The sequence below is a fragment of the Carcharodon carcharias genome, chromosome 6 (genome assembly GCF_017639515.1).
Source record: "Carcharodon carcharias isolate sCarCar2 chromosome 6, sCarCar2.pri, whole genome shotgun sequence".
Classification (NCBI taxonomy): domain Eukaryota; kingdom Metazoa; phylum Chordata; class Chondrichthyes; order Lamniformes; family Lamnidae; genus Carcharodon; species Carcharodon carcharias.
The window spans coordinates 94411787-94436003 of record NC_054472.1 but is presented as its reverse complement, the minus strand read 5'-3'; the positions used below and the strand labels follow the sequence as shown (position 1 = coordinate 94436003).

The following is a 24217-nucleotide window of genomic DNA, read 5'->3' as shown; positions in this document are numbered from 1 at the left end:
TGCCTTTTCCTTATTATCTACTATTAACCCCACATTCTCATTCTCTGGAGGACCAACACTCGCTTTACCTACTCTTTTTCTGCTTAAGTACCTATGGAAACTCTTGCTATTTGTTTTTACTTTTCTAGCTAGCTTCCTCTCTAATTTCTTTCTCCTGATTAACCTTTTAGTCATTCTCTACCGTTCTTTATATTCTGACCTGGCATTCATCTTTGTGCAGTTATCTGCTTTTCCTTTAAGTTTGATGCTTTCCTTAACTTCTTTATTTAACCACAAATGATGGGTCCTTCCCTACCGCAGGAAGCCTGCACTCATGGCAATAATTTGTAAGATCTAACCCATGTAGTCTAAAAAGGAGATGTCTAATAAAATTAAGGCGATTAACATAGAGAAACCCATTATAAAAACCAAAAGGTCGAAAATGCATTAAAAAGTGCACTAAATGTGGAGCATTAAGGGAGAGTTGTTAAAAAGACCATCAGCCAGTGTAGAATACGTCTTGACAACTGTGACGTGCTGAATTTGGGACTTACCGCCAGGGCCTTGCTCACATCACAGACACCTGAGAAGCAGAAGATGCTGGAGCCTGACGGCAACGGCACACTGGAGGAACGTCCATGGCATGCTGGGTGGACTCTCATGGACATGACTCTGCTGTAAGGCAGCTCATGGATGTTGTAAAGTCAGCATTGATGCCCACAACGGATGATGGTCAAAGGAGTGGGAGAGGAAGATCTAAGATCGACTGGGAGAGGAAGAGGTGTCAGGGGAGGGGGTGAGGTTGGTAGGGGAAATGAATGTGTTGAAGGGGTGAAGTTGAGAGGGGGGAATGGAGGTGTCGGGGGTAGGTTGGGAGTGGGAAGAAGGGCGTAACGGGGAGAAAATGGCAGGTGTAAGGGAAGGAGTTTGGAGGGGGGAAGGAGTGCGGAGAGGGGAAGGAGTCCAAGAGAAGAAGGTGTGAAGAGGGGAGGAAGTAAGGGTGAGGAAGAAGTAAGGCTGGAGAAGGGAGTCAGGAAGGAGAAAGGAGTAAGGCTGGAGGAAGAGATAAGGCTAGAGGAAGGAGTCTGCAAGAGAAGGGCTAAGGATGACGAAAGAAGTAAGGTTGTCTGAGGGAGTCAGGAAGGGGGATGGACTAAATGGCGGGGTGAGTCCTCATATGTCGATCTGGCCTCATCTCCACTGGAGACTGTCTCCTCAGCCCTCACCATCTTGAGGCCACTTGCACAGATCAACATGTGCCCCCACACATGCCTTGGAATACGCTCCTTCCCTAGTACAGCCATCGCCCTGCAGACTCTACCCTTGCCTGAGGCCACTTCTCCCCCTTCCCCAATCAAGACCTTGCCCTGCAACCATTGAAAAGCCACCCACATATGGCTGATCTGGTAGGTAGAGCCTATCCATGAGACCCCTAAAAGTGATGTGGTGCTGTCTGTGAAGCCTGGCACTGATGACTGTGAGTGCTGACCAAAGCAAGGTAGGCAAACAAACCTTGAAGTCCCAAGCAAGTGCCTGCCAGGTGCATGTTGCTTATGTACGGTAGTGAAACACATGGGTGTGTTTTCCCGCTGACGTGGGCGGGTGATCCAGTGGGGGGGGGTGGGGTGTGTGGTGGGGGGGGCGGGGGGGCGCGGCGACGCCTCCAGCAGTCAGGCCTAATAAAGATACGGTGATGTATTACAATAAGGTTCCTGATGTCCGATGACGGAGAACACGGCCCGCCATCAGTTTGCTGAGCGGACACTCGTGTACTGGTCCCACGCTGCTGTGAAACCGATCGCACCACCGAACATGCCCAATGCCCATGGGCGCAGAAAATCCTTGCCAAAGTATGACAGCAAACCACATAAGGAGATACTGTGTCAGATGATCAAAAGCTTGGTCAAAGAGCTAGGTTTTAAGCAGAGTCTTAAAGGAGGAAAGTGAGGTAGAGAGACAGAGAGGTGTAGTGATGAAATTCCAGAGCTTGGGGCCTAGGCAACAGAAAATGTGGCTACTAGTGGTGAAGCAATTATAATTGGAAATGCACAAGAGGCCAGAATAAGAAAAGCACAGATATCTTGGAGGGTTTTGGAGCTGGAGCAGATTACTGAGATAGGGAGGAGCAAGGTCATGGTAGGATTTGAAAACAAAGATGAGAATTTTAAAGTCAGGACATTGCACGACTGGGAGCCAATGTAGGTCAGTGATCACAGGGGTAATAGGGGAACAGGACGAGCTGTATGTTAAGACAGGGGCAGTAGAGTTTTGGTGATCTCAAGTGTGCAGAGGGTAGAAATGTCGGAGACCAGCCAGGAGTGAGACTGAATCATGGAATAGTTTGAATAGACATAAACGAAGGCATGAATGAGGTTTTCCTTACAGATGAGTTGAGAAAGGGGATGTTGGAGCTGGCGATGTTAGAGATAGAAATAGGCGATTTTAATGATTGCAGAAATATGAGGTCAGAAGCTCACCTCGGGATCAAATGTGAGACCAAGGTTGCAAACAAACTGATTTAATCTCAGACTATTGCCAGGGATGGTGTTGGTAGCTAGGAAACAGGATTGGATCACCAAAAGGTCGAAGGTGGCCAACTGATGGAGAATGAAAGAATTACGGAAATGCTTAGCAAGTATTTTGCCTCTTTATTTACAAAGGAGAATAAAGAAATTATAGGATTACCAGAACTAACGATGGAATTTTCCAAGGCAAGGGGAGGCAGGTTTTGGGGGGAATGGGGAGCAAAATCCCCTAAAAGTGACATCTGGTCAAGACCCCCATTAGCCTGCCGTCTGCTGGGTTTCACTGGGGCTGTTTCTGAGACTTGCGGGGAACTGCCTTGGATCTGTTGGGAAACCAATTAATATACCTAAAAAGCCAATTAAGTATTGTTTTAACTGGACTTAACAGCTAGGGTACCTGTGAGAAATGGAGATTATTTTTAAAAATATTTTTGTGGAATATTGTGTCATTCTGTGAAGAAGCCTGTATGTCTGTGCATGTGTGCATGCGTGTGTGTGTGCGTGCGTGTATGTGTAAATGATTTAATTAAGCTGGGCAGAAGGTTAATAGAAGACAGGTTGTTTGGGTGGCTTAAAACATGAAAGGATAGAGGTGTTAGGTTTGAGGTACAAGTGAATAGGTTGGGCCTAACATTTGCATTTTTATATAAGTTGAGAGTTTGTTCAAATATCAAAGAGAAGTTAGAGATGACAAGAAACAATTTTGCATCTTGCAGGCTTCCCACAGGTAAACAGAAGAGGGTATATTACATTTTATTGACCTGAAAGCAGAGAAAAAAATAGAAACATTAAAGATTTTATATTTGGAAGCATTTGAGTTTCAAAGAGTTGTGAGAACAATGGAACCTGAGATAAAAGGGAAAAATATATTTTAGAGTTACTGTGGAGAGCTTAGGGGTTGAACTGTTGGGAGCTGAGCTGGGGGCTGTTAGCTGTAGTTCTAGACTGGGAGAAGATACAGTTTGAATCAGCCATCCAGTCAAGCCAGGGAAGTCTTGGGCTGCAACAAGCAGTCCTGTTCTGAAACTTTGGATTTCCACAGCAGAGTTAGAGTTCATGTGGTATGCCCTTATTAAAGCTATAGCAGTTAGCCTTGGGTAATATTACTGGATTTTTATAGTTAAATGTCTATAAGGGAGTGTTGCCTGGAAGGTTTTTACTTGTGGGTCTGATTAATTAGGAGTCTTTTAGGGAGAATGATTTGTTAGACAAAGTTTCACTGTGTAACTGTAATCTTGTGTGTTTAAGTTTCCATTTCTTCTTGTTAGTAAAACTTTTACTTCTAATTTTTAAAATCCCAAAGGTGTTACTGGACTTCTTGCTGCTGAGATTGGTACATCTTTTTCTTTTTTCCAGAATACAAAAAAAAAGGTTATGGCGCGTAAACCAAGTTTCCCTCTGGGATTTGGTTTGCGCAGCAATTAACACCAGCTGTGACCATAACAGTACCTGTTTCCCAACTTGTTAGCATCTTGTCAAGGTCACTGAAGCATATGTACAGCAGGAAAAACTTATCCAATGAGCTCAGAAGGCTTTGATCAGATACACCGAGGAGCTCCAGCTATGGCCAGGTGAGAGGCTGCTGTTCAAAATACTTAACTCAGAGAGTGCTTGACAGTTTATTGCCAACTTCTTGGAAGTCACTTCACCTGGCAGTTTACCCACCTTCAGCTGCTACTCCCTGCTGCCAGACTTCAGCACCATTTGGGAGCAGCTTCTGCAGCTCCAAGTTTCATCTCTGTTGAAGGTCAAGAGCAGAGGCCACATCACCACCAACTGCTCTAGCAATAGCAGGAATAGCATCAGCAACAGCACCATCTGCCTTGTCCTCTCCAGCCAAGTGCCATTCACAAGATGGAAGGGATGGACACAGAGATCTAGCTGGAAGGAAGTGAGACCCTGACACAGGATCTACAGGGGACTGATCAGCTCTCTCACCATGTCTGAATATCAGTGTCTCAGGAGGCTCGGGCCCTCATGGCAGGCTGCTGCTGACATATGTAGCCTCCTGGAACAAGACCTGCCCAGTGGGGCAGGTGAACATGCATTACCAGAAATCAATAAGGTGTCTCACTGGAGTGTCACCACTGTCACCTCCAGGTTCCTGTGTTTTACCAAGTTTTGAGCTCTCTTCAAGGAGAGGAAGCAGAGACATGTGAGTGTTAGAAATGGCTTGTGTGGAGAGGAGGGAAGGGCAAACTTCTGTGAAGGGTGACTGTGAGGCATGGGTGTGAGATGGCAATAGGATAAAGGTGAGCATAAGTGTTGGCTGTTCAGACGGGGATGTGAGGTGCCTAAAGAAAGAGGAATGAGTGCAGCTGCAAGGTGGAAATATATGCTCCTCTGCTCCACAGGAAAGGGGGCTTTGTTCCAGGAGGCATAGGAACTGATCCTCTGCCTGTAGACTCTGCTTTCTTCTCTGATAACTTCTTAGAAGGCACTTTACCTGCTTTGCACTCCAATTACCTTCGGTCCTCTCCACAGCAGTTTATGCATCTCCACCTTGTATCACTAATGAGGGACAAGAGGAGAAGTAACAACAGTCCAACAGCAAGAGCAACAACAGCAGCAGCACCAGCTGCCATCTCCTCAGTTGCATCCCCCTCCACAGGACAGATGGGATGGACGCCAAGATCGAGCAGGAAGGAGGCGAGACCCCCAACACGGGCAGAGTTGAAGGTGGCAAACGGTGGAAAATGAAAGAATTATGGAGATGCTTAGATATTACCTCAGTATTTACAAAGGAAAATGAAGGGATTAAAGGAATACCGAAAACAAACCGTGGAATTTTCCCAGGCAAGGGCAGGCAGGTTTTGGGGAGTGCAGGAAGTACTTCTCTTTCCAATGCCCTTAAGGAAGTTAGCAATCACCTGTCAAACAATAATTGCTCTGTCTTGGAGAAGAAGCCCTTTGAACAGTGACCTCTCACCCGGCCAAGGCTGAAACTCTTCAGTATAACTGATCAAAGTCTCCCCAGCTTGTCACTTTTACTGGAGAGACTCCAGTAACCCTGATGAATTGCTGACAGGCTAGAAACCAGGTGCCCTGGTTGTTTAATCCTTAACTGAGTGTTAAAAAGGTACTTAATGAGCCGTTTGAATATTTTAATTTCTTACTCAACAGCTGCATAGGAATCCCGTGCTTGCCTTCGATCCCACCCTGGTGAACCTCAGAAGGGGTTGGGATGATATTGGGATCTTGATCTGAATTCACTTTTAGGGGCTTTAACTCCCCACATGCATCCAAACCTGCCTCCCATTGCCTGGGAAAATTTGACCCAAAGTACCAGCTTCAATGTAACTAGCTGCCTCTACTTGTGCTCTTAACTGGGAATCTGCTGCCAGATTTGGATGCCCCTATAAAATTGGCACTGAAGGGAAGGTTGATTCAGTCCCTTGAAAATTGGATTCTTAAAGAAGTGCAGCATTTTGTTTGCTACTTCATTTTGATACATTTTTCTACATTTTGATTCTAACATTACTTTTTGTTCTTGGCTAGCCTTTTCATATTTCTTTTTGGAAACATGCCCCCACCCTTTTATTGCAAATGTATTTAAAAATGTAGTTGTGTAGCTGGAGTAATAGCTGAAAGATAGAATGCAGTGTAGAAATAAATGGATGCTCCTCCATCCAGGTGCCAATTTGCACGTGCCAGAGATGTCTCTTATTCTCCACATGCATAAATTATATAAGAATAAGCATAGAGAGAATATGTAAAAGATACCAAATTAGGGTAATTGCAAACCGTATGGAAGAATGCAGAAAACTACAGGATAGATAGAATATGTAAGTGGGCAAATAAACGGGGCAGAATTTTGCCCTCATCAGGCAGGCGTGGCGAGCGGGCCTGGGAGCAGCCGCATAAGCAACTGCCACCCACAATCAGGTCCTGATCGCAATTTCACATTGGCGGGCCAATTAAAGCCCGCCCAGCATGAAACGCACGTTGCAGCACTCAGCACTGCCTGTGTGGTGAGGGCAGGAGGGTGAGCGTGGAAGTTCGCGGAGGAAAAGTTCCCTGAGGCACAAAGCCTCGGGGAGATAATGATTTTTGAAAATAAAAAACAAAGGTTTTAAAAATCTTAATATGTCCCTTCTCATGTGACATGTTAGAAATTAGTTTAAAAAATTTTTAATTCCTTTTTAATGACTGATCGAAACCTCATCCCGCCCGTGGATGAGGTTTTGCAAAAAATCCAAAGGCTGCTTGGCCTTTTTGCCTGCCTACCAATTGTAAGGTTGGAAGAGCAGTGAACAATTTCATTTGATTAGACCTTTAATTGTGGGTGGGTGTGCTGTTGACTCCCGCATGCGCCCGCCGACCAAAATATGGCGCGAGTGCGCGATGACGTCAGGATGCTCACCCGATGTCATTGTGCGTCTTTTTACACTCGTTCGGGTCGGGCACGTGCCCGCCTGATGAGCACAATATTCTGCCCATGGCAAATGGAGTTTCATGAAGTTAACTGTGGAGCAACAAATTTTGGTAAAAAGAACAAAGAGAATGGAGATATGGTAATATTCTCATTGGTGTGGAGGAGTAGCGAGATCTAACCTAGGAATGGTCATGCACAGATCTTTAAACCTGGGATTTTATGGGCAAAAAAAAAAATGAAATGACCAAATTTGAGTGTTATATGTAGGAGACTTGAACACAAAAAACAAGGACATGCAGATGAATCTGGAGTATTATATGTGCGATGTTTGGGAATCCAATTAAAATAAGACATCAGAGGCATGGGGAAAAATACAACATAGATTTAACCAGCATTTGGTCACCTTTGTTTTTCTTTATCTCTGCATCGATTACACCTCTGTGAAGTACTTTGGGATGTCTTCCTACATTAAGTGAATGCAGGTTGTTGTTGAGTGAAATACCAATGCGAGTATAGATCACGAAGTATGCATAGTTTCCTTTTTTTAATTCAAAAGTAATAATTTATAAAACTAAACATATTTGTTAAAAATGTAACTTTGTATCACCTAGTGCAAAAGTCTACATTTATTTTACTAGTCCAATAGTTTGATCAACACATAATGACCCAGATTTCCTAGTTTCTGTAACGTTGGAGACCAGATGTACGACCCAAGATGTGTGTCTAGAACCCTTGGAAATCCTGATGTGCTGACCTTTGTGGGAATTACCCAGGACGTTTGAACTTCCTCACCCTGCTCCCAAGGACACTCTGTTAATGTTCCTGTATGAGAACTCTGAGTTAGAGTGGAGACTTCAGACAGTTCCATGGGACTCACCTAATAGTTACTGAGGACATTTTAGAAAGAAAAATCCTAGTCGAACTCCTGGGTAACTACAAAACTGACCACCCAATCGCTGTCACTGAATCACCCAACTACCCCACTGAGCCACTAACTTCCCCTGACCCTCATTGACTACCACCCCAACCACCCCCCCACCGATTAACCTCAACCCGACACGATTACTCCCCCCAACCACCCGACCACACCTTGACCAAACCTGACTACACCCCCAACTACCCGACTAACCCCACCCCCACCAGAACTGACTAGCCTCCAAACTGACTACAACTTCCAACCCGACCTGACTACTTCCAGACCCAGCTATCACCCTACCACCCCACTACCTGCAACCCTAATCTCCTACCACCTCACCCGCCTGCCACCCTTAACCACATGTTGCCCTACCCACCTACCTCCTCAACCACCTGCCACCCTACACACATACCACTTCACCCACTTACCACCTCATGCATCTGCCACTCACCCACCTGCCACCTCACCCACCTGCCACCCTACCCACATACCACTTTACCCACCTGCCACCTCACACACCTGCCACCCTACTCTCCTACCACTTCAGCCACCTGCCACTCTACACACATACCACTTCACCCACCTGCCACCTCATGCACCTGCCACCCTACTCTCCTATCACCTCACCCACATGCCACCATACCCACATACCACATTGCCCACCTGCCACCTCATCCACCTGCCACCCTACCCAATCACATTACCCACCTGCCATCTCACCCACCTGCCACCCTACCCACATACCACCTCACGCACCTGCCACCCTATACACATACCACCTCACACACTTACCACCTCACACACCTGCCATCCTATCCACCTGCTGCTCTACCCTCCTACCATTTCACCCACATGCCATTCACCTATCTGCCAGCCTACCCACCTACCAAGTCCACCTGCCACCTTACCCACTTACCACCTCACTCACCTGCCACTCTACCCACCTGCTACTCTACCCACCTGTCACTCTACCCACCTGTCACCTCACTCGCTACCCTACCCACCTACCACCTCACCCACCTGCTGCTCTACCCACTTAGCCAATTACCTCACACACCCACCTACTCTACCCATTCACTCATTCGTTCACTCACTCGTTCGCTCATCCATTCATTAACATTCACACTGGACGTTTAAACTTACTATATTGCAGCTAGTGTTGTAAAAGGGGAACGTATCATCTTGCCCCTGACACGACAGTGTTGCGATGGAGTTCTCCCAGGGCAGTTGTGTTCCACTTTTCTGGAGAAGCCAAGCTCGGAAGATCCGGCAAAAAGTAGAGTGGCATCCAGACATGGAAAAGTTTGAGTGGAGTGACAATCTGACGATGATTGCTGCTCCGTGGAAGATCCAGGCCAGTAATTACACACCAACTGAAGATGGAAAATTGCTTAGGAGGAATTAAAGTTGCCGTCCTCCCATAGTGTACCCATAATGCCAGCAGCCTGATATCCGAGTACGCATCTTGATTACATTCACTGACATGAACCCTACAATTAGAGCAGGGACAAAAGACATTGGCAGACTTGCACTGGAACAAACATTTAAGATTTTTTAGAAAATTGTTGATGAAAGATAACTCCTAAATTTTTAATATTTATCCACCTATTTATTTATTGTACAGTTGATTTTAAGTGGATTTTTTTCTGCCACGACATATTGAACGTAATTGGATTAAACTGAATACCATTTTAATGTGGCCTATTAAAGATACACTATGGAACTGTGCACTTTCCTCAAATCCTTCCTTTAATGTGAGTGTAATTTTACAACTGCTTTGTTATCAAAGATGCGCAACATTTAATATGATGATGCTGTGCGGCTAGTAATTGAGTTTATGACATTTTAGGAATTGGTTACGGAGAATAATGTATCACATTAGTGAGGGCAAAGTGTAACTATGTGCCTCGATTATAGCAATTCATACATAAATGACACAAACAGTCCAATGGAACACAGGTTACTTAGCCGCTGATTTTATGTCACAATAATTATCACAAGGTAGTCAGGCATTCAGGATAGTTTACTCTTCAAAATAATTGCTGTTTCAGGTTTATTTCAATTTAATTACAATGGGTGGCAAGGTAAAGCATTGAGTTGATGTTCCAATAATACACCGAATTAGCTTCTGATTCCAGGAAGGAGGGAGAACTTGCATTTCTAATGACTTCATGATATCCCAAAACACTTCAAAGCCAGTGCAGACACTGTTGTGATATACACAATTACAACACTCAAATTACATAATGTTCCACAACAGCAAAAAACAGAGAGTAATGATTAGTTAATCTGCTTTAATGTCGTTGATTAAGAGATAAATGTTGGCTAGGACACCAAGCAAACTGTATGACTGAAATGCTTCACGTATTCAATGGAGGCAAACAACCAAACCAAATACTGTTCTCCACCACCGTTTATAAGGCGAAGAATTATCTTTGAAATGTCCAGCATTTGAAAATGTACAAAGATAAACATCAAAGTCAATGGTGACAAATTACTTTATAAGAAGTATTGGTGGATGCCTGGGAGTAGGTTAGTAGGCTGCAGGAGAACTTGGACCTGAAAGGTGGTGACAAATTAAACTTCAATTTTTGATTTGCATTTGAATTTTTTGAGGAGGTGACTGGGTGTGTAGATGAGGGTAGTGCAGTTGAAGTAGTTTATATGGATTTCAGCAAAGTCTTTGACAAGGTCCCACATGGGAGACTTATAAATAAGGCAAAGGCACATGGGATACAGGGTAATTTGATAAGGTGGATTCAAAATTGGCTTAATTGTAGGAGGCAGAGGGCGATGACAGAAGGATGCTTTAGTGACTGGAAGCCAATGTCCAGTGGCGTACCACAGGGATCTGTGCTTGGTCCCCTTTTACTTATCATTTATATAAACAACATAGATGACTATGTGGGGGGTAGGATTAGTAAGTTTGCGGATGACACAAAGATTAGCCAGGTGGTTAACAGTGTGGTTGAGTGTCTTGGGCTACAGGAAGATATAGATGGGATGGTCAAATAGGCAGATAAGTGGCAAATGGAATTTAACCCTGAAAAGTGTGAGGTGATACGCTTTGGAAGGAGTAATTTGACAAGGAAGTATTCAATGAACGGCATGACACTTGGAAGTTCTGAGGAACAAAGGGACCTTGGCGTGTGTGTCCATAGATCTCTGAAGGCAGAGGAGCATGTTAGTTGGGTGGTGAAAAAGGCATATGGGACACCTGCCTTTATCAATCGAGGCATAGATTACAAAAGTAGGGAGATCATGTTGGAGTTTTATAGAGCCTTAGTGAGGCCATAGCTGAAGTACTGTGTGCAGTTCTAGTCACCACATTATAGGAAGGATGTGATTGCACTGGAGTGGGTGCAGAGGAGATTCACCAGAATGTTGCCTGGGATGAAACATTTAAGTTATGAAGAGAGGTTGGATAGACTGGGTTGTTTTCATTGGAGCAGAGAAGACTGTGGGGCGACCAGATCGAGGTGTACAAGATTATGAGGGGCATGGGCAGGGTGGATAGGGAGCAGCTGTTCCCCTTAGTTGAAGGGTCAGTTACAAGGGGGCAAGAGTTCAAGGTGAGGGGCAGGAGGTTTAGGGGGGATGTGAGGAAAAACTTTTTTACCCAGAGGGTGGTGACGGTCTAGAATGCACTGCCTGGTAGGGTGGTGGAGGCGGGTTGCCTCACAGCCTTTAAAAAGTACCTAGTTGAGCACTTGGCACGTCATAACATTCAAGGCTATGGGTCAAGTGCTGGTAAATGGGATTAGGTAGGTAGGTCTGGTGTTTTTCAAGTTTTTCTTCGGTGCAGACTCGATGGGCCAAAGGGCCCCTTCTGCACTGTGGTTCTGTGATTCAAGGAGAAAATAAAGTTTTCAAAATGAGTAATATTTATCCAGAAACCCCTTTTCCTTGTGGGGTGAGGAGTCTAGCCTCTCTTGGTACCTCACCTCGAGAAGTCAATGAGATCAAGCTCATGGCATGTCCTCTAATCTTTTCTCTTCTCTTAATAGTGTGAATGACTTACTTATGTCCACCTGAAAGGGCTGAAGGGGTGATGGTTTAACGTCTCATCCAAAAGACAACCTCTCTTACTGTGCAGCACTCCCTCATTCCTGGCCTGAAGACAATATAGATTTTGTATTCAAGTCTCTTGGATGGGCCTTGAAATCATTGGGCAGAATTTTTCGCTCGGCATGTGGGCGTACGCCCGACACACTCGAGTGTAAAACGACGCGCGATATTTTGGTTGGCAGGCATGCATGGGAGTTGCCAGCACACCCGTTGGTGATTAAGCAGCTTGTTAAGGACCTTAATCAACTAATTGATTGGAATTTTTCACTGCCCGTCCAACCTTTTGGTTGGCGGGCGGGCGAAAAGGCCAGGTGGCCTTTGCGTTTTTGGAGAAGCCTCATCCATGGGAGGGATGAGGTTTCGACCAGTGATTAAAGAAATAAAAACTTTTTACACTCATATTTAACATGTCCCTGCTAATGTGACAGAGTCACATGAGGGACATGTTTCCATATATTTAAAAAATCTTTATCTATATTGATAAAAATCTTTAGCTCCCTGAGGCAGCTCTGTGCCTCAGGGAGCTTTAGCGCTTGTGCATCTCCCGCCCCCACCCTGGCAGCGTTGCAGCATGCATCTCACTCTGGCCGGTAATTGGCCAGCCAGCGTGAAATCGCAGTTGGGGCCCAATCAAGGTCAGCGGTCTGTTTGTTGGCTGTTCCCAGGCCCGCCCACCACACCCACCCGACGAAGGCAAAATTCTGCCCGTGATCTTTGACTTGGAGGCAAAAGTACTAGTACTACGCCAAGACTGAGGCTGATTCTAATCCTCCAAGCTAACTAATGTGAGGACAGTACTGGCAGATTGCAAGATTATTTTTTTTTTAAATCAGGAAATAAAAAATAGCTGCCAGTTAATGGGTTTAATGTCTAGGTGGAAAATTGCCAGAATCCAACTTAGAGTAGAATAAGTGAAAACACAGAAAACTGTAGGCTGATTAAGGAGAATCCACATAGTTTTCTGAAAGGTGAGTCAGATCAAACCTGATGGAGTTCTTTGACAGGGCTGGGGATAGAGGACGTGCCACAAGCTTGATCTCATTCACTTCTAGAGGTGAGTACCATGGAGAGGCTAGGCTCCTCATCCTGCAAGGAAAAGAGGTTTCTGGAAAAGTGTTACTCATTTTGGAAACATTATTTTCTCCTTGAAGTTTAATTTATCACCACCTTCCAGGTCCAGAGTCTCTAGCAGCCTGCTAACCTACTCCCAGGCATCCACCAATACGTCTTGTAATGTAATTTTGGTACCATTGATGTTGATGTTTAACCTCTGTATGTTTACAAATGCTGGACATTTCAAAGATAATTCTTCACCTTATAAACAGTTGTGGAGAACAGTATTTGGTTTGGTTGTCTGCTTTCATTGAATATGCAAAGTATTTTGCTCACAGTTTAGAATTATTTGTAGTTCATATTCATTACAATAGGTTGAATCCCAAATTCAAAGACACATTTTTCTCTGTGGGATACAAATTCCTGTTTCAAGTATTTTCTTATCATTTCACTTTCCTGATATCCTGGACCAATTGCAGGCAATCTGTTCTCAGACCTTTACTCTTAACTGACTGCTAAAGTGACTACGATGAATCTCCCTCAGACTTCCTCCCTACCCCCATCACTCCTGGTTGGGTAGTATCTGCCTTTTGCTAAATGTATGCCCATGGGAGCTCAGTGATACAAGAAATAATGGGCAAGACCTCACGCTATATCACTTTGGGGTGGTGCTCTAGTGCTGTGGGCCAAGTCCAATTCTTATAATGTGCCACAAGAGGCTATTAAGCAGTTCTGGTTATAGGGAACATTGGAATTGTTACCATATAACTGAGGCTTTATGATGTAAGAGGTTAAACTGCAGGAACCTAGAAAATAAATGTAGAACAAATAATGTGCTGTGATGCAAATGTCAGGGAATATTTCTTTCAGTGCATTTCAAGGATTGAGAACTGTATAAATAAAAGAAAAAGCATTCCAGAATTAAACAAGCAGCATTAGCCATTGAGTAGCATTAATTTTACAGACAGTAGTCACCTTGCTTGATTCTTCTGTGAATTTATCTTACTAATCATTGGATTCTGTGCTCTCATCTCTGCAGGACAGCTTCCCTGCACGCTTTGGAGGCATCCATTTTGTGAACCAGCCTTGGTATATCCACGCTTTATACACGATAATAAAGCCATTCCTGAAAGACAAGACCAGAAAAAGGGTAATTAACATTTCAGACAGATGGAAACATGATTCAGCATGGCAATTACCAATTAATTTGCAAATATGGTTCAGAATAATAAAACTTCTCTCTGCCTAGTTGGAGTAGAGGGAAAAATTATATAGAGAGGAGAGCAAGCTGCAAATAATCAGTCTGTGTGTGCTTCAATCTATGCATTTCTGTGTGCACATTATAAATGATATGCTGATCAGTGTTCAGCCTGTTTTGAAATCCAAAATTAGTTAGGAAAAGACTATATTTTAACCCTCTGAATGCCAAGTTAATTTTTGCATTTGCACACCACAAACTGTTGCCTGAATACATAATACCATAATGAAATAAATATGAACAGGGCATGACAGGATAGATGTAGATAGGATGATTCCCCTAGCTGGTGAGCAATCAGGAGACACAGTCTGAATAATGGACACAGTCCGATGGACTGGTTCTGGGGCAAGTGGGACCTGTACAAGATGCACAGGTTGCACCTTAGCAGGACCAGGACTAACAGCCTTGCAGGGAGATTTGCTAATGCTGTTGGGGAGGTTTTAAACTAGATTGGCAGGGGCATGGGAACCTGAGAGGGAGCTCAGATTGGAGGGAAGCAAAACTAGTAACAGTAAGTAGAAAAGTAGGAAGCAAAATTAGAAGGCAGAGAAAACAAAGGCAAGCATCAAATAGGATCAGAATGTGGACTAATGTTAAAAAGACAAAGTTAAGGGCATTGTATCTGAATGCACGCAGCATTCGCAACAAGGTAGATGATTTAAAGGCGTAAATAGAGGTCAATGGGAAGATTTAATTGCCATTGCAGAGTTGTGGTTATGGAGTGGCCAGGACTGGGAATTGAATATGGAGGGATATTAGTCATTTAGGAAGGATAGGCAGAGGGGAAAAGGAGGTGGGATAGCACTGTTAATAAAGGATGAGATCAGTACATTAGTGAGAGGGGATCTTAGATAGAAGGATCAAGGTGTAGAATCAGTGTGGGTGGAACTAAGAAATAGCAAGGGGCAACAAACATTGGTTTAAGTTGTTTACAGGCCACCAAAATGTAGTGATAATGTTGGGCATAGTATAAATCATTAAATTAGAGCAATGGGCGATTTCAACTTACATATGGACTAATTGGCACTAATGCTATGGCAGATGACTTCCTGAAGTGCGTACGAGATGGAACTGCATGTTGAGGAACCAACTAGGGATCCAGCTATTTTGGATTTAGTATCACCTAATGAGAAAAGACTAATCAATAAATTTGCTATAAAGGAACCATTAGAAAATGGTGACCATAATATGATAGAGTTTTACATTAAGTTTGAAGGGGATATAGATCATTTTGAAACTAGGATCCTAAATCTGAATAAAAGAAATTATGAAGGTATGAGGTGCAAGCTGGCTATAGTGGATTGGGGAAATACAGTAAAAGATTTGATAGTAGATAGGCTAGTATTTAAAGAAATATTACAATGTCTACAGCAAATATATATCGCCCTAAGACACAAAAACCCAACAGGAAAGGTGAATCAACTGTGGATAACAAATGAAGTTAAAGATTGCATGATATCAAAGGAAGTGGCTTATTAGATTGCCAGAAAAAAATGGTAAACCTGAGGATTGGGAGCAAATCAGAATCCAGCAAAGGATGACCAGGAAACTGATAAAGAAAGGGAAAAGAGAATATGAATGCAAACTAGCAAGTAAAAATTTCTTTAGGTATGTGAAAATGAAAAGGTCAGCAAGGACAAATGCTGGTCCATTACAGGTGGAGGCAGGAGAGAGAAATGGCAGAGAAACTAAACAACTACTTTGTGTCTGTCTTCACGGATTAAGACACAGAAAATCTCCAGGAAATACTAGGAAACAAAGGGACTTGCGAAACTGTGGAACTGAAAGAAATTAGTATTAATAAGGAGGTAGCACTTGAAAAGTTATTTGATTTAAGGTTGATAAATCTCCTGGATCAGATGAGCTACATCCCAGAGTGTTGAAGGAGGTGACTGTAGAGATAATGGATGTATTGGTGGTTATCTTTCAAAATTCTATAGAAAGGTTCATGTGGACTGGAAAGTAGCAAATGTAACCATACTATTTAAGAAGGGAGGGAGGAAGAAAATTGAGAACTGTTAGTTTGACATCAGTAGTAGGGAAAATGTGAGAATCTATAATAAAGCATGTGATAACTGGACACTTGGAAAATAATGATTGGGCAGAGTCAACATAGATTTATGAAAGGGAAATAATGTTTGATAAACCTGTTGGAGTTTTTTGAGGATGTTACTTGTAGCATAGATAAAGGAGAACCAGTGGATGTGGTGTATATTTGGATTTTCAGAAGGCTTTTGATAAAGTGCTACACAGGATGTTAGTAAATAAAATTAGAGCACATAGGATTGGGGATAATACACTGCTATGGATGAACAATTGATTGACACACAGAAAATGGAGAGTAGAATAAACGGGTCATTCTCAGGCTGTTATTAGTGGGATACCACAAGGATCAGTGCTTGGACCCCACCCAGAAGGAAGTTCCAGTAATATGGGTACCAGCTGGAACCAGTTCTGAATGGGGAAATAAGAACAGTTCTGAACTGGTGCTTCAATAGAAATTGCCAGTTAATACTGATAATGGTACCAGTAAGCCAGATGGTGGTGCCAGTAACACTGGTGATATAGCTGCTATTGGTCCAAACTGGTTATTTCTCCAGTTTATCTGCTGTTCTTTACATTGCACTTATATTTATTTCTTATATGCATTTATTTATCTCATTTATTGTTGGTGACCATCAACTGGTGTCAATAACTCCCCCTTCAAATGTGCAATTTTTTGGATGAAAATGCTCAAGATTACTAAGTGTGATGCTGCAAATTTGCAGGTCAGACAAAAAACTTGGAATAAAAAAGTATGCGTAAAAACTGCAAATTTTATTGTGAAAAACGCCAAGCATACAAAATTAAAATTCTTCATTGATCACAGGCAAAAAAAACTCAGAATGCAGGGTTCAGTAAAGGATCAACAACTTTATTCCTGGAAAAGAGGTGAGAAAACATAAATAACTCATGCACAGTATCAAAACGCTGATTGATTCCAGGCCAGATTTGCTCACAGTTCAGATTAATTGTTTTCTCTGTTGTATCAATGATCAGCTTGCTTTGCTCCTTTGAGATCTCATCCTCGCTCAACCTCTTTTTCAAATGATGAGTGAAACATGCTGCAGATGGAGAGGGAAGAGGGCAAACATAAGCATTGACTCATTGAAACCATTAAAATTAAACAAATAACAAAAATCAATTAAACAAAAAAACAAATGGAAAAATAACTTCCGCTCACTGAGCTCCAGAACTCCCTGCAATTGAACCTGTAGGGGCAGGGGGCAGGGGCAGTGTTCTGCATGCAAGATTTGTAATACAGACCAAATTACAGCACATATACTGACTACATGAATGAAGATATATATACCACCTTCTGAGATAGCCATTTTAAGGAAGTTTTGTGTGTGAACTGGAACAGTTTTCATCTGGAACATTCAGAAAATCATACCTTCTCATCTATTGGAGTGTAAAGCACCTCCGCACGTGTGCTTGCCCCAACTGTGTGAATAAATACGGCTTCAATTTGCACAGGCCTGGGTTGTTGCTCCGAAGGGTATGGTCATAGGCTGCAGTATCCTCACACATGATTGCTGTGGTCCTCAGGCTACAACAGAAAGGCAGAGTAATGGTTAAGCTTATAATGACTCCTTTGCACTAAGATAGCTGTTGCATAAGGGCTGCAGGTATCTAAACGCATATTACTCTGCATGCAGGTGCTGAAAAATTGGTCCTGGGGCCTGAGTTGAGCCTCGAAAGCTGGAACTCCAACCTTTCTTGGAGGTCTTGATTGATCCCAGAAAACTCTTCCAGCTCCTGCTGACCGAGGGCTGCCTTCTCTGCCTCCAGCCTCTGGACGGTCAGTAGCTTTACCCAGTTCTGGGCAGATGCTGTGCAATCCTCCAGCTGCATTGCTGCCCTGGAAGTACTAGCTTCATTACTCTTGGTCGCTAGGTGTTGGGACATCACACTTCTCAGCTTCTTGTGGTGGCTGGCATACGCTCAGGTAATCTTATTCTTCTATCAGGAAAAATGAATTAGAAATAGAAACAGAAAATGCTGGAAAAACTCAGCATGTCTGCAAGCATCTGTGGAGAGAGAAACAGAGTTAATGTTTCAAGTCTGTATGAGCCTTCTTCAGACCCTTCTCCAAAGGAATTAGATGTTAAGAAGGTTGTTGGCATTTTTGTTGTGAGCAGGCATACAAATTCTATGCACTAGTTGCTTTTAGGCGCTGAATTGTTCATGCAGGTCTGTGAGAATATAACATTAGCAAAGATGATGAAACACAATGAGTAGAGAGCTACACATGTACCCTGGTCGCAGTAGCATCTTCCAATGCTCTCTTCGCTTGAAGGGTTGCAAGGGGTACATTGTCGGCAGTGGTGTCACTCTCTACAGTAGTGTCCCAAACCTTTGGGATTTCCAGGTGTGTCAATTCTTTCTGCTCCTTGAGGCCTTCGCAGAACTCTGCAGATAAAGAGAGAAAACCTCAAGATGTCTCAAAGACACATTTAATTCACCAAGGCCATGAGCACAAAGTTTCAGCTTTTTCATTGAGATTTACCTCTAAGGAAAAGGGTTTGTGCCTTATTAAAGACATTGTCCTGCAACCGATTCTCCTTCCCCAAATCGTAGTCAATTGAGTTGCCAACACTCGCCTGGATCCATCTTACCTTGTACACCTTTGAGTCATGGTGGGTATTGGGATCAAACTTTTTGATGCCCTCTTTAATTGACGCAGTCCTGCAGATCTGCTTATCACCCAGCAGTCAGGCAGAAGCAAACTCTGCTGCACCAGCCATTCTTGGTTCCTAGAGATATGGATTGTATTGATTTAGGAAATCAGTGTGAAAAACAACCTCCTTCCTCCCAAGTTGTGAAAAGCACACCTCCATTACCCCCACTCTATATCTCCGCTCAGCTAACCAGTCCCCTCCGCCTTCCCTCAGAGGGTTCTCTGCCCCCTCTCTCTCTCCAGTATCAACTCTCCCCCCCCCTCCCTCCAAGCTTTCACACTCCCTCAGCCTCCAAACTCTTTCACTCCCTCCAGCCTCCAGGCCTTGGGCCCTGCCGATGCCACAGAATTCCAGGGCCTCCCTCTTCCCGATGATCCAGGGCCTCTCTCTCCCGGGCCCTGTCTCCGAACTCTCGACCACCCCTTGTCCCCTCTCACATCAGACTCTCTGCCCCCTCACTGAACCTTCCCAGTGCTCAACTCACTGACCCTGCGTGCGCTTCAAATCTGGGCTGGCCAGAAATGTCACTTCTGGTTTCCAGCCAGCCCTGAGCGAAGATGTCCGGTAGGGGGTAGGGAGGGGTAGGGTTGGGGGTAGGGAGGGGAGTGTGAGGTGGTTGAGGGAGTGGGAGGGAGGAAGGAGTAGGGTGTTTTTATTATTCGTCTATGGAATGTGGGTGTTGCTGGTTAGGCCAGCATTTATTGCCCATCCCTAATTGCCCTTGTTCAGAGGGCATTTTTAAGAGTCAACCACATTGCTATGCATCTGGAGTCACATGTAGGCCAGACCAGGTAAGGACAGCAGATTTCCTTCCCTAAAGGAAGTTAGTGAACCAGATGGGTTTCTGCGACAATTGAAAATGGTGTCGTGGTTGTCATCCGACTTTTAATTCCAGATTTTTATTGGGTTCAGATTTCACCATCTGCTGTGGTGGGATTCGAACTTGGGTCCCAGAGCATTACCATGGGTCTCTTGAATACTAGTCCAGTGATAATACCACTATGCTACTGCATAGGTTGGGGGGCTGGGGTAGTGGTAGGGGGTGGGGGGAATGGAGCTGTGTGGGAGTTGGGGGAGAGTACTGGAGAGGGGGTTGGGGAAGTGGGAGATGGCAGGGGGAGGTGGGGAGATTGGTAGAGGGAGATGGGGGGATGGGGAGGGTTGGGTGGAGGGTTTGGTGTTGTAGGAGGTGGGAGGGTGGGGCCGATAAAGAGGGATGAGGGATAGGCACATGTCAGTTTAATAAAATTGACAATGGGTGTAATACCAGCTTAAGCCGGCTGACAGTACTGGTGCCTATACTGGTGCCTACACTGGTCACCACTCGAAAACTGGAAGTCCTACTGGATTTCCAAATAGTCCGATAGAATTGCCAGTTTATTAGCTGTTTCCTTTAAAATTTAGTTGACACCTGGTGAGCACCAATTAATACCAGTTCAGGTTTCAACTGGTCCGAACTGTTTTTTTCCTCCTGGGCAGCTGTTCACAATCTACGTAAATGATTCGGATATGGAGACCAAATGTAATATTTCCAAATTTGTTGATGACACAAAACTAGTGAGAATTTGAGTTGTGAGGAGGATGCAAGGAGGCTTCAAGGAGATTTAGACAGGCTAAGTGAATGGGCAAGAACATGGCAGTTGGAATATAATGTGAATAAGTGTGAAGTTATCTACTTCAGTAACCATGTGTGACTGGTATATTGAGTTCAGTATCATGGCGATACTCAAATGGCTTGCTCTTGGATGTAGCTGACCTTCTTAAGTGTTACTACAGCTTCACCCATCCAGGTGTACGGTCAGTATTCTGTCACATTCCAGACTTGATTGTTGATAGTAATAGTGAAGAAACTTTGAGGGGTCAGGAGGTGCGTCACTGGTCACAGAGCATCCAGCCTTCACCCTGATCCTGTAGCCACAAGGTATGTTAATATTGCTGATCTAGTTAATTTTTTGTCAATGGCAATTCCGATGATGTTGATGGTGGGGTACTTAATAATGGTGTTGCTGTTGAAGGTTAAGGGCTGAGCCTTCTCTTGTTTGAATTGGCCATTACCTGTCATTTTGTGGTCTGATTATTATCTGTCATTTGTCAACTGAAGCTTGAATGTTGTCTAAGTCCTGATGTAGACCGGCACTGATTGCTTTGTTATCAGAAGAGTTGTGAATAGGGCTGAATAGAGTGGAATCATAGGCCACTAGCTCCAATTCTCACCTTATGATGCAGCCAAAGCCATTGATGAATCAGCTGAAGATTGTTAGATTGAGGACACTTCCCTGAGGATTTCCTTCAGTGATGTCCTGGGCTGCAATGACTGACATGTGCAAACATAAAACATCATCACTATTTGGACAAAATGACCTGTTGATGATCCTGGAGAAATTCATCTTATCTCCAGTGTGTCCTTTCATTCACTAGTGCGAGTACAACCTGCTAGCACTTCCAGTAGGTGAGACAGGAGGGTACAGTGTGCAGTAAGTTTCAACAGTATGTGCAATGAATATCCATCCATCGGGGCACTCCTCAAAATATGGCTGTAAACTTGTTTCTGTAAACAGTTCCTGCCACTGACCGCATTCATTGCTCATTGAGAAATAAGATAAGACTTCTGTTTGAGGCATTCTAAATTCTAAATAATCATTATTGATTTAAAATAATGTCTTGGCAGATTGTTCTTATTTCACCTATATAACTGCATTGTCAAACAGATCCACAATGCTCATTTTTGCAGTGTCAGTCCAGAGCCAGTGCATAACCCGATTCTAGTTCTATGCTTTGACATGGAGTCAGTTTGTGCCCAGAATCTGGATTTACAGTATGTCCTCCTAGTGTTGGTGTGAAGTGAAAATACTTTTCACCAGTGCTGCGATTGTAGTGTGATGTAAACTAAATGTGTTTGATTAATATGTCTTTTACATTGCATTGGCAGTTTTTAAGCAAAGCTACTTAATTAGAACCATGTGAATTACAGTCAAGTTTTCAGCCACAATACTTGTATTTTGAACAAAAAGCAAAACATTTCAAATACTATAAAACTGAATGAAAAGCTAATTTGCTGTAAATACTCAGCAAGTCAGGCAGCATCTGTGGACAGAATAAAGTAAGGTGTTTTGGGTATAGACCCTTCCCCAGAATTTGTACTCTGATCACTTTAAGATTTTTCAAGATCATATTATGCATCCATCGACAGATGTCTAAAGGCAGGAAAGCTCAAGCCACCATCTGTCGTCCAGATTTATCAACCAACAAAGGAATTACTGTATTTACTTTCAGCCACAAGGTGTCACTATTGTGTTTGGTAATAATGTATTGTTGATCACTTCCAAAATGACACCAGAGGTAACAAGAGTCGCCTTCAACTCACTTTCAATGTTTGGTAAATTAGTTGTATAAAATAGGATTTTGATGAATTCAAGTTAGCTCTTGATTTGATGTTTAGGTCAGTGGCAGTGTTGAAGACGTAGCCAACTGGCCACTGACAACAGATGTCCAAGCTCAGAGAAGTAAATTAAATGGTTGGCTGCATTTAAGTTGACTGTGAATAGGTCTGGCATCTCCAGCTCTGCTTGTGAACTATGTTATGCTTTTTGTTTAGACAATGCAGTGCAAGTATTTAACCTGTGCTGTTACCTTCTTAAACTGAAACATCTTTTAAACTTTTAAACACTTAATTTTCATAAATAACAATTTTTAATGCTGAGCACTGTAAATTAAAAGTAAAATTATAATATAAATAACTAGTCAGTATTTTAGAAATGATTTAACAAAAACTAATTTTGTAGGATTGTTATTTTTATGCAGAAATATAGTGCAGTCTTCAGAAAGGTGCTATTTGTTGTCACTTGTAAACTACATTTGTAAATTAATCTTTAATTGTAAACCATTTTTGGATGACAACACATTTCTTTCTGAAAGTACATTGCAATTCTTCTCTAAAGTTACTGAAGGTGAAACTGGTCATTGCCAGTCATGCAAGTCGGCTTTTAGAGAACCAGCAGTCCATTTTATACTATGCCTGATTTCATTTTCCAATGAAATCAGTGCTTACAAAATATAAAAATCCTTTGATCCATTTAGATGTATGTCACTTAAGGAAAAGCATTTCATTGATATGTAGAACAAGAAAGCACAGTCCTCGTAACAACTGGATGTCACGATATGGAATAGGGCAAGGAGCTGTCGTGTCTCCCTGGATAGATGAATAAAGACGGTAAAATTGGATTTGTTCATTTGTAATAATTTTGCAACCCTGTGGTAAATCTTGTGCCACATGTATTTGAGAATTGAAATGTTTTAAACTGAATGTTTTAATGCCATTAGCAAAATAGATTTTCTCTGTTTTGAGCTGTTCATAACTTCAATTTTAGCTGAAAACCTGAAAAATTATTAAGCAACTGAATTCCTACCATGAAGGGCTTCATAGCCAGCATGATGGTATCACAAAGTCATAGAAAACTTTAGCAATATATAACAGCACGTTGGATTACACTACTACTGTTTACTGTTCCCCCTCAGCAGGAATCATTTCTAAAAAATAAGAAACATGTATTTATCTATAAATATTTGGAGACAAAATTATTTATGCATTTCATACGTGTTAGGTATTCGGTGCTTTGATATCTCAATTAAAATAAAATAAACCTTCTTTAACTGAACATTTTAGTTTTTCTAACCTGGATGCAAATCAGTATAGCATTAATCTATGATTACTTCTTACATTTCACACCTTTTATTTCAGATCTTTCTCCATGGCAACAACCTCAACAGTCTGCACCAGCTAATCCATCCAGAATATCTGCCATCTGAGTTTGGAGGCACTTTACCCCCATATGATATGGGAACCTGGGCCCGGACACTGCTTGGTCCGGAGTACAATGATGATACTGAATATCCCTACAATTCCTACAATTCAATGCACGTGAAAGATATGCTGGATAATCGTGATAGCAGCTGTTCTCCCAAGCATATGAAGAGGTTTGTGCAATCTTGTTATATCTTGTTTTATTGGATTTTCGTTGCAGCTTTCAAAATCTGCTTATGTTCCTGTTTTTTTAATGCCTGTCAAGTTAATGTCACTCACTATTTTAATGGGCAGATGAACCATGTGCCATAGCATTGAGGCAGACAGAACCAGCCTGTGCGCACAGCCCTGATCTCAGCTAGGCTGAGCCATATGGCTTCAGCATCCATTGACCAGAAAGGAGGAAATTTGCCAGCTGATCATTCTCCTGCTGGAAAGTGCATGTGTGCAGGTGAGGATGTGATCAGCCTTGTGCATGAAGCCTTGGAATCAAATAACCTGGTGACAATTACCTTTGGGGC

General features: G+C 43.0%; 1 protein-coding gene across 3 annotated transcripts in view; it reads left to right on the top strand.

The window, feature by feature from the left end:
• Nucleotides 1-24217, top strand: part of LOC121279058 (clavesin-1-like) — a 126418-nt gene that overhangs the window by 50950 nt on the left and 51251 nt on the right. For all 3 annotated transcript variants that reach the window (XM_041189910.1, XM_041189909.1, XM_041189908.1), the window contains 2 exons: nt 13956-14066; nt 23634-23869. In XM_041189910.1, the coding sequence (XP_041045844.1) occupies nt 13956-14066; nt 23634-23869 (347 nt within the window). The remainder of the gene's footprint in view (nt 1-13955; nt 14067-23633; nt 23870-24217) is intronic.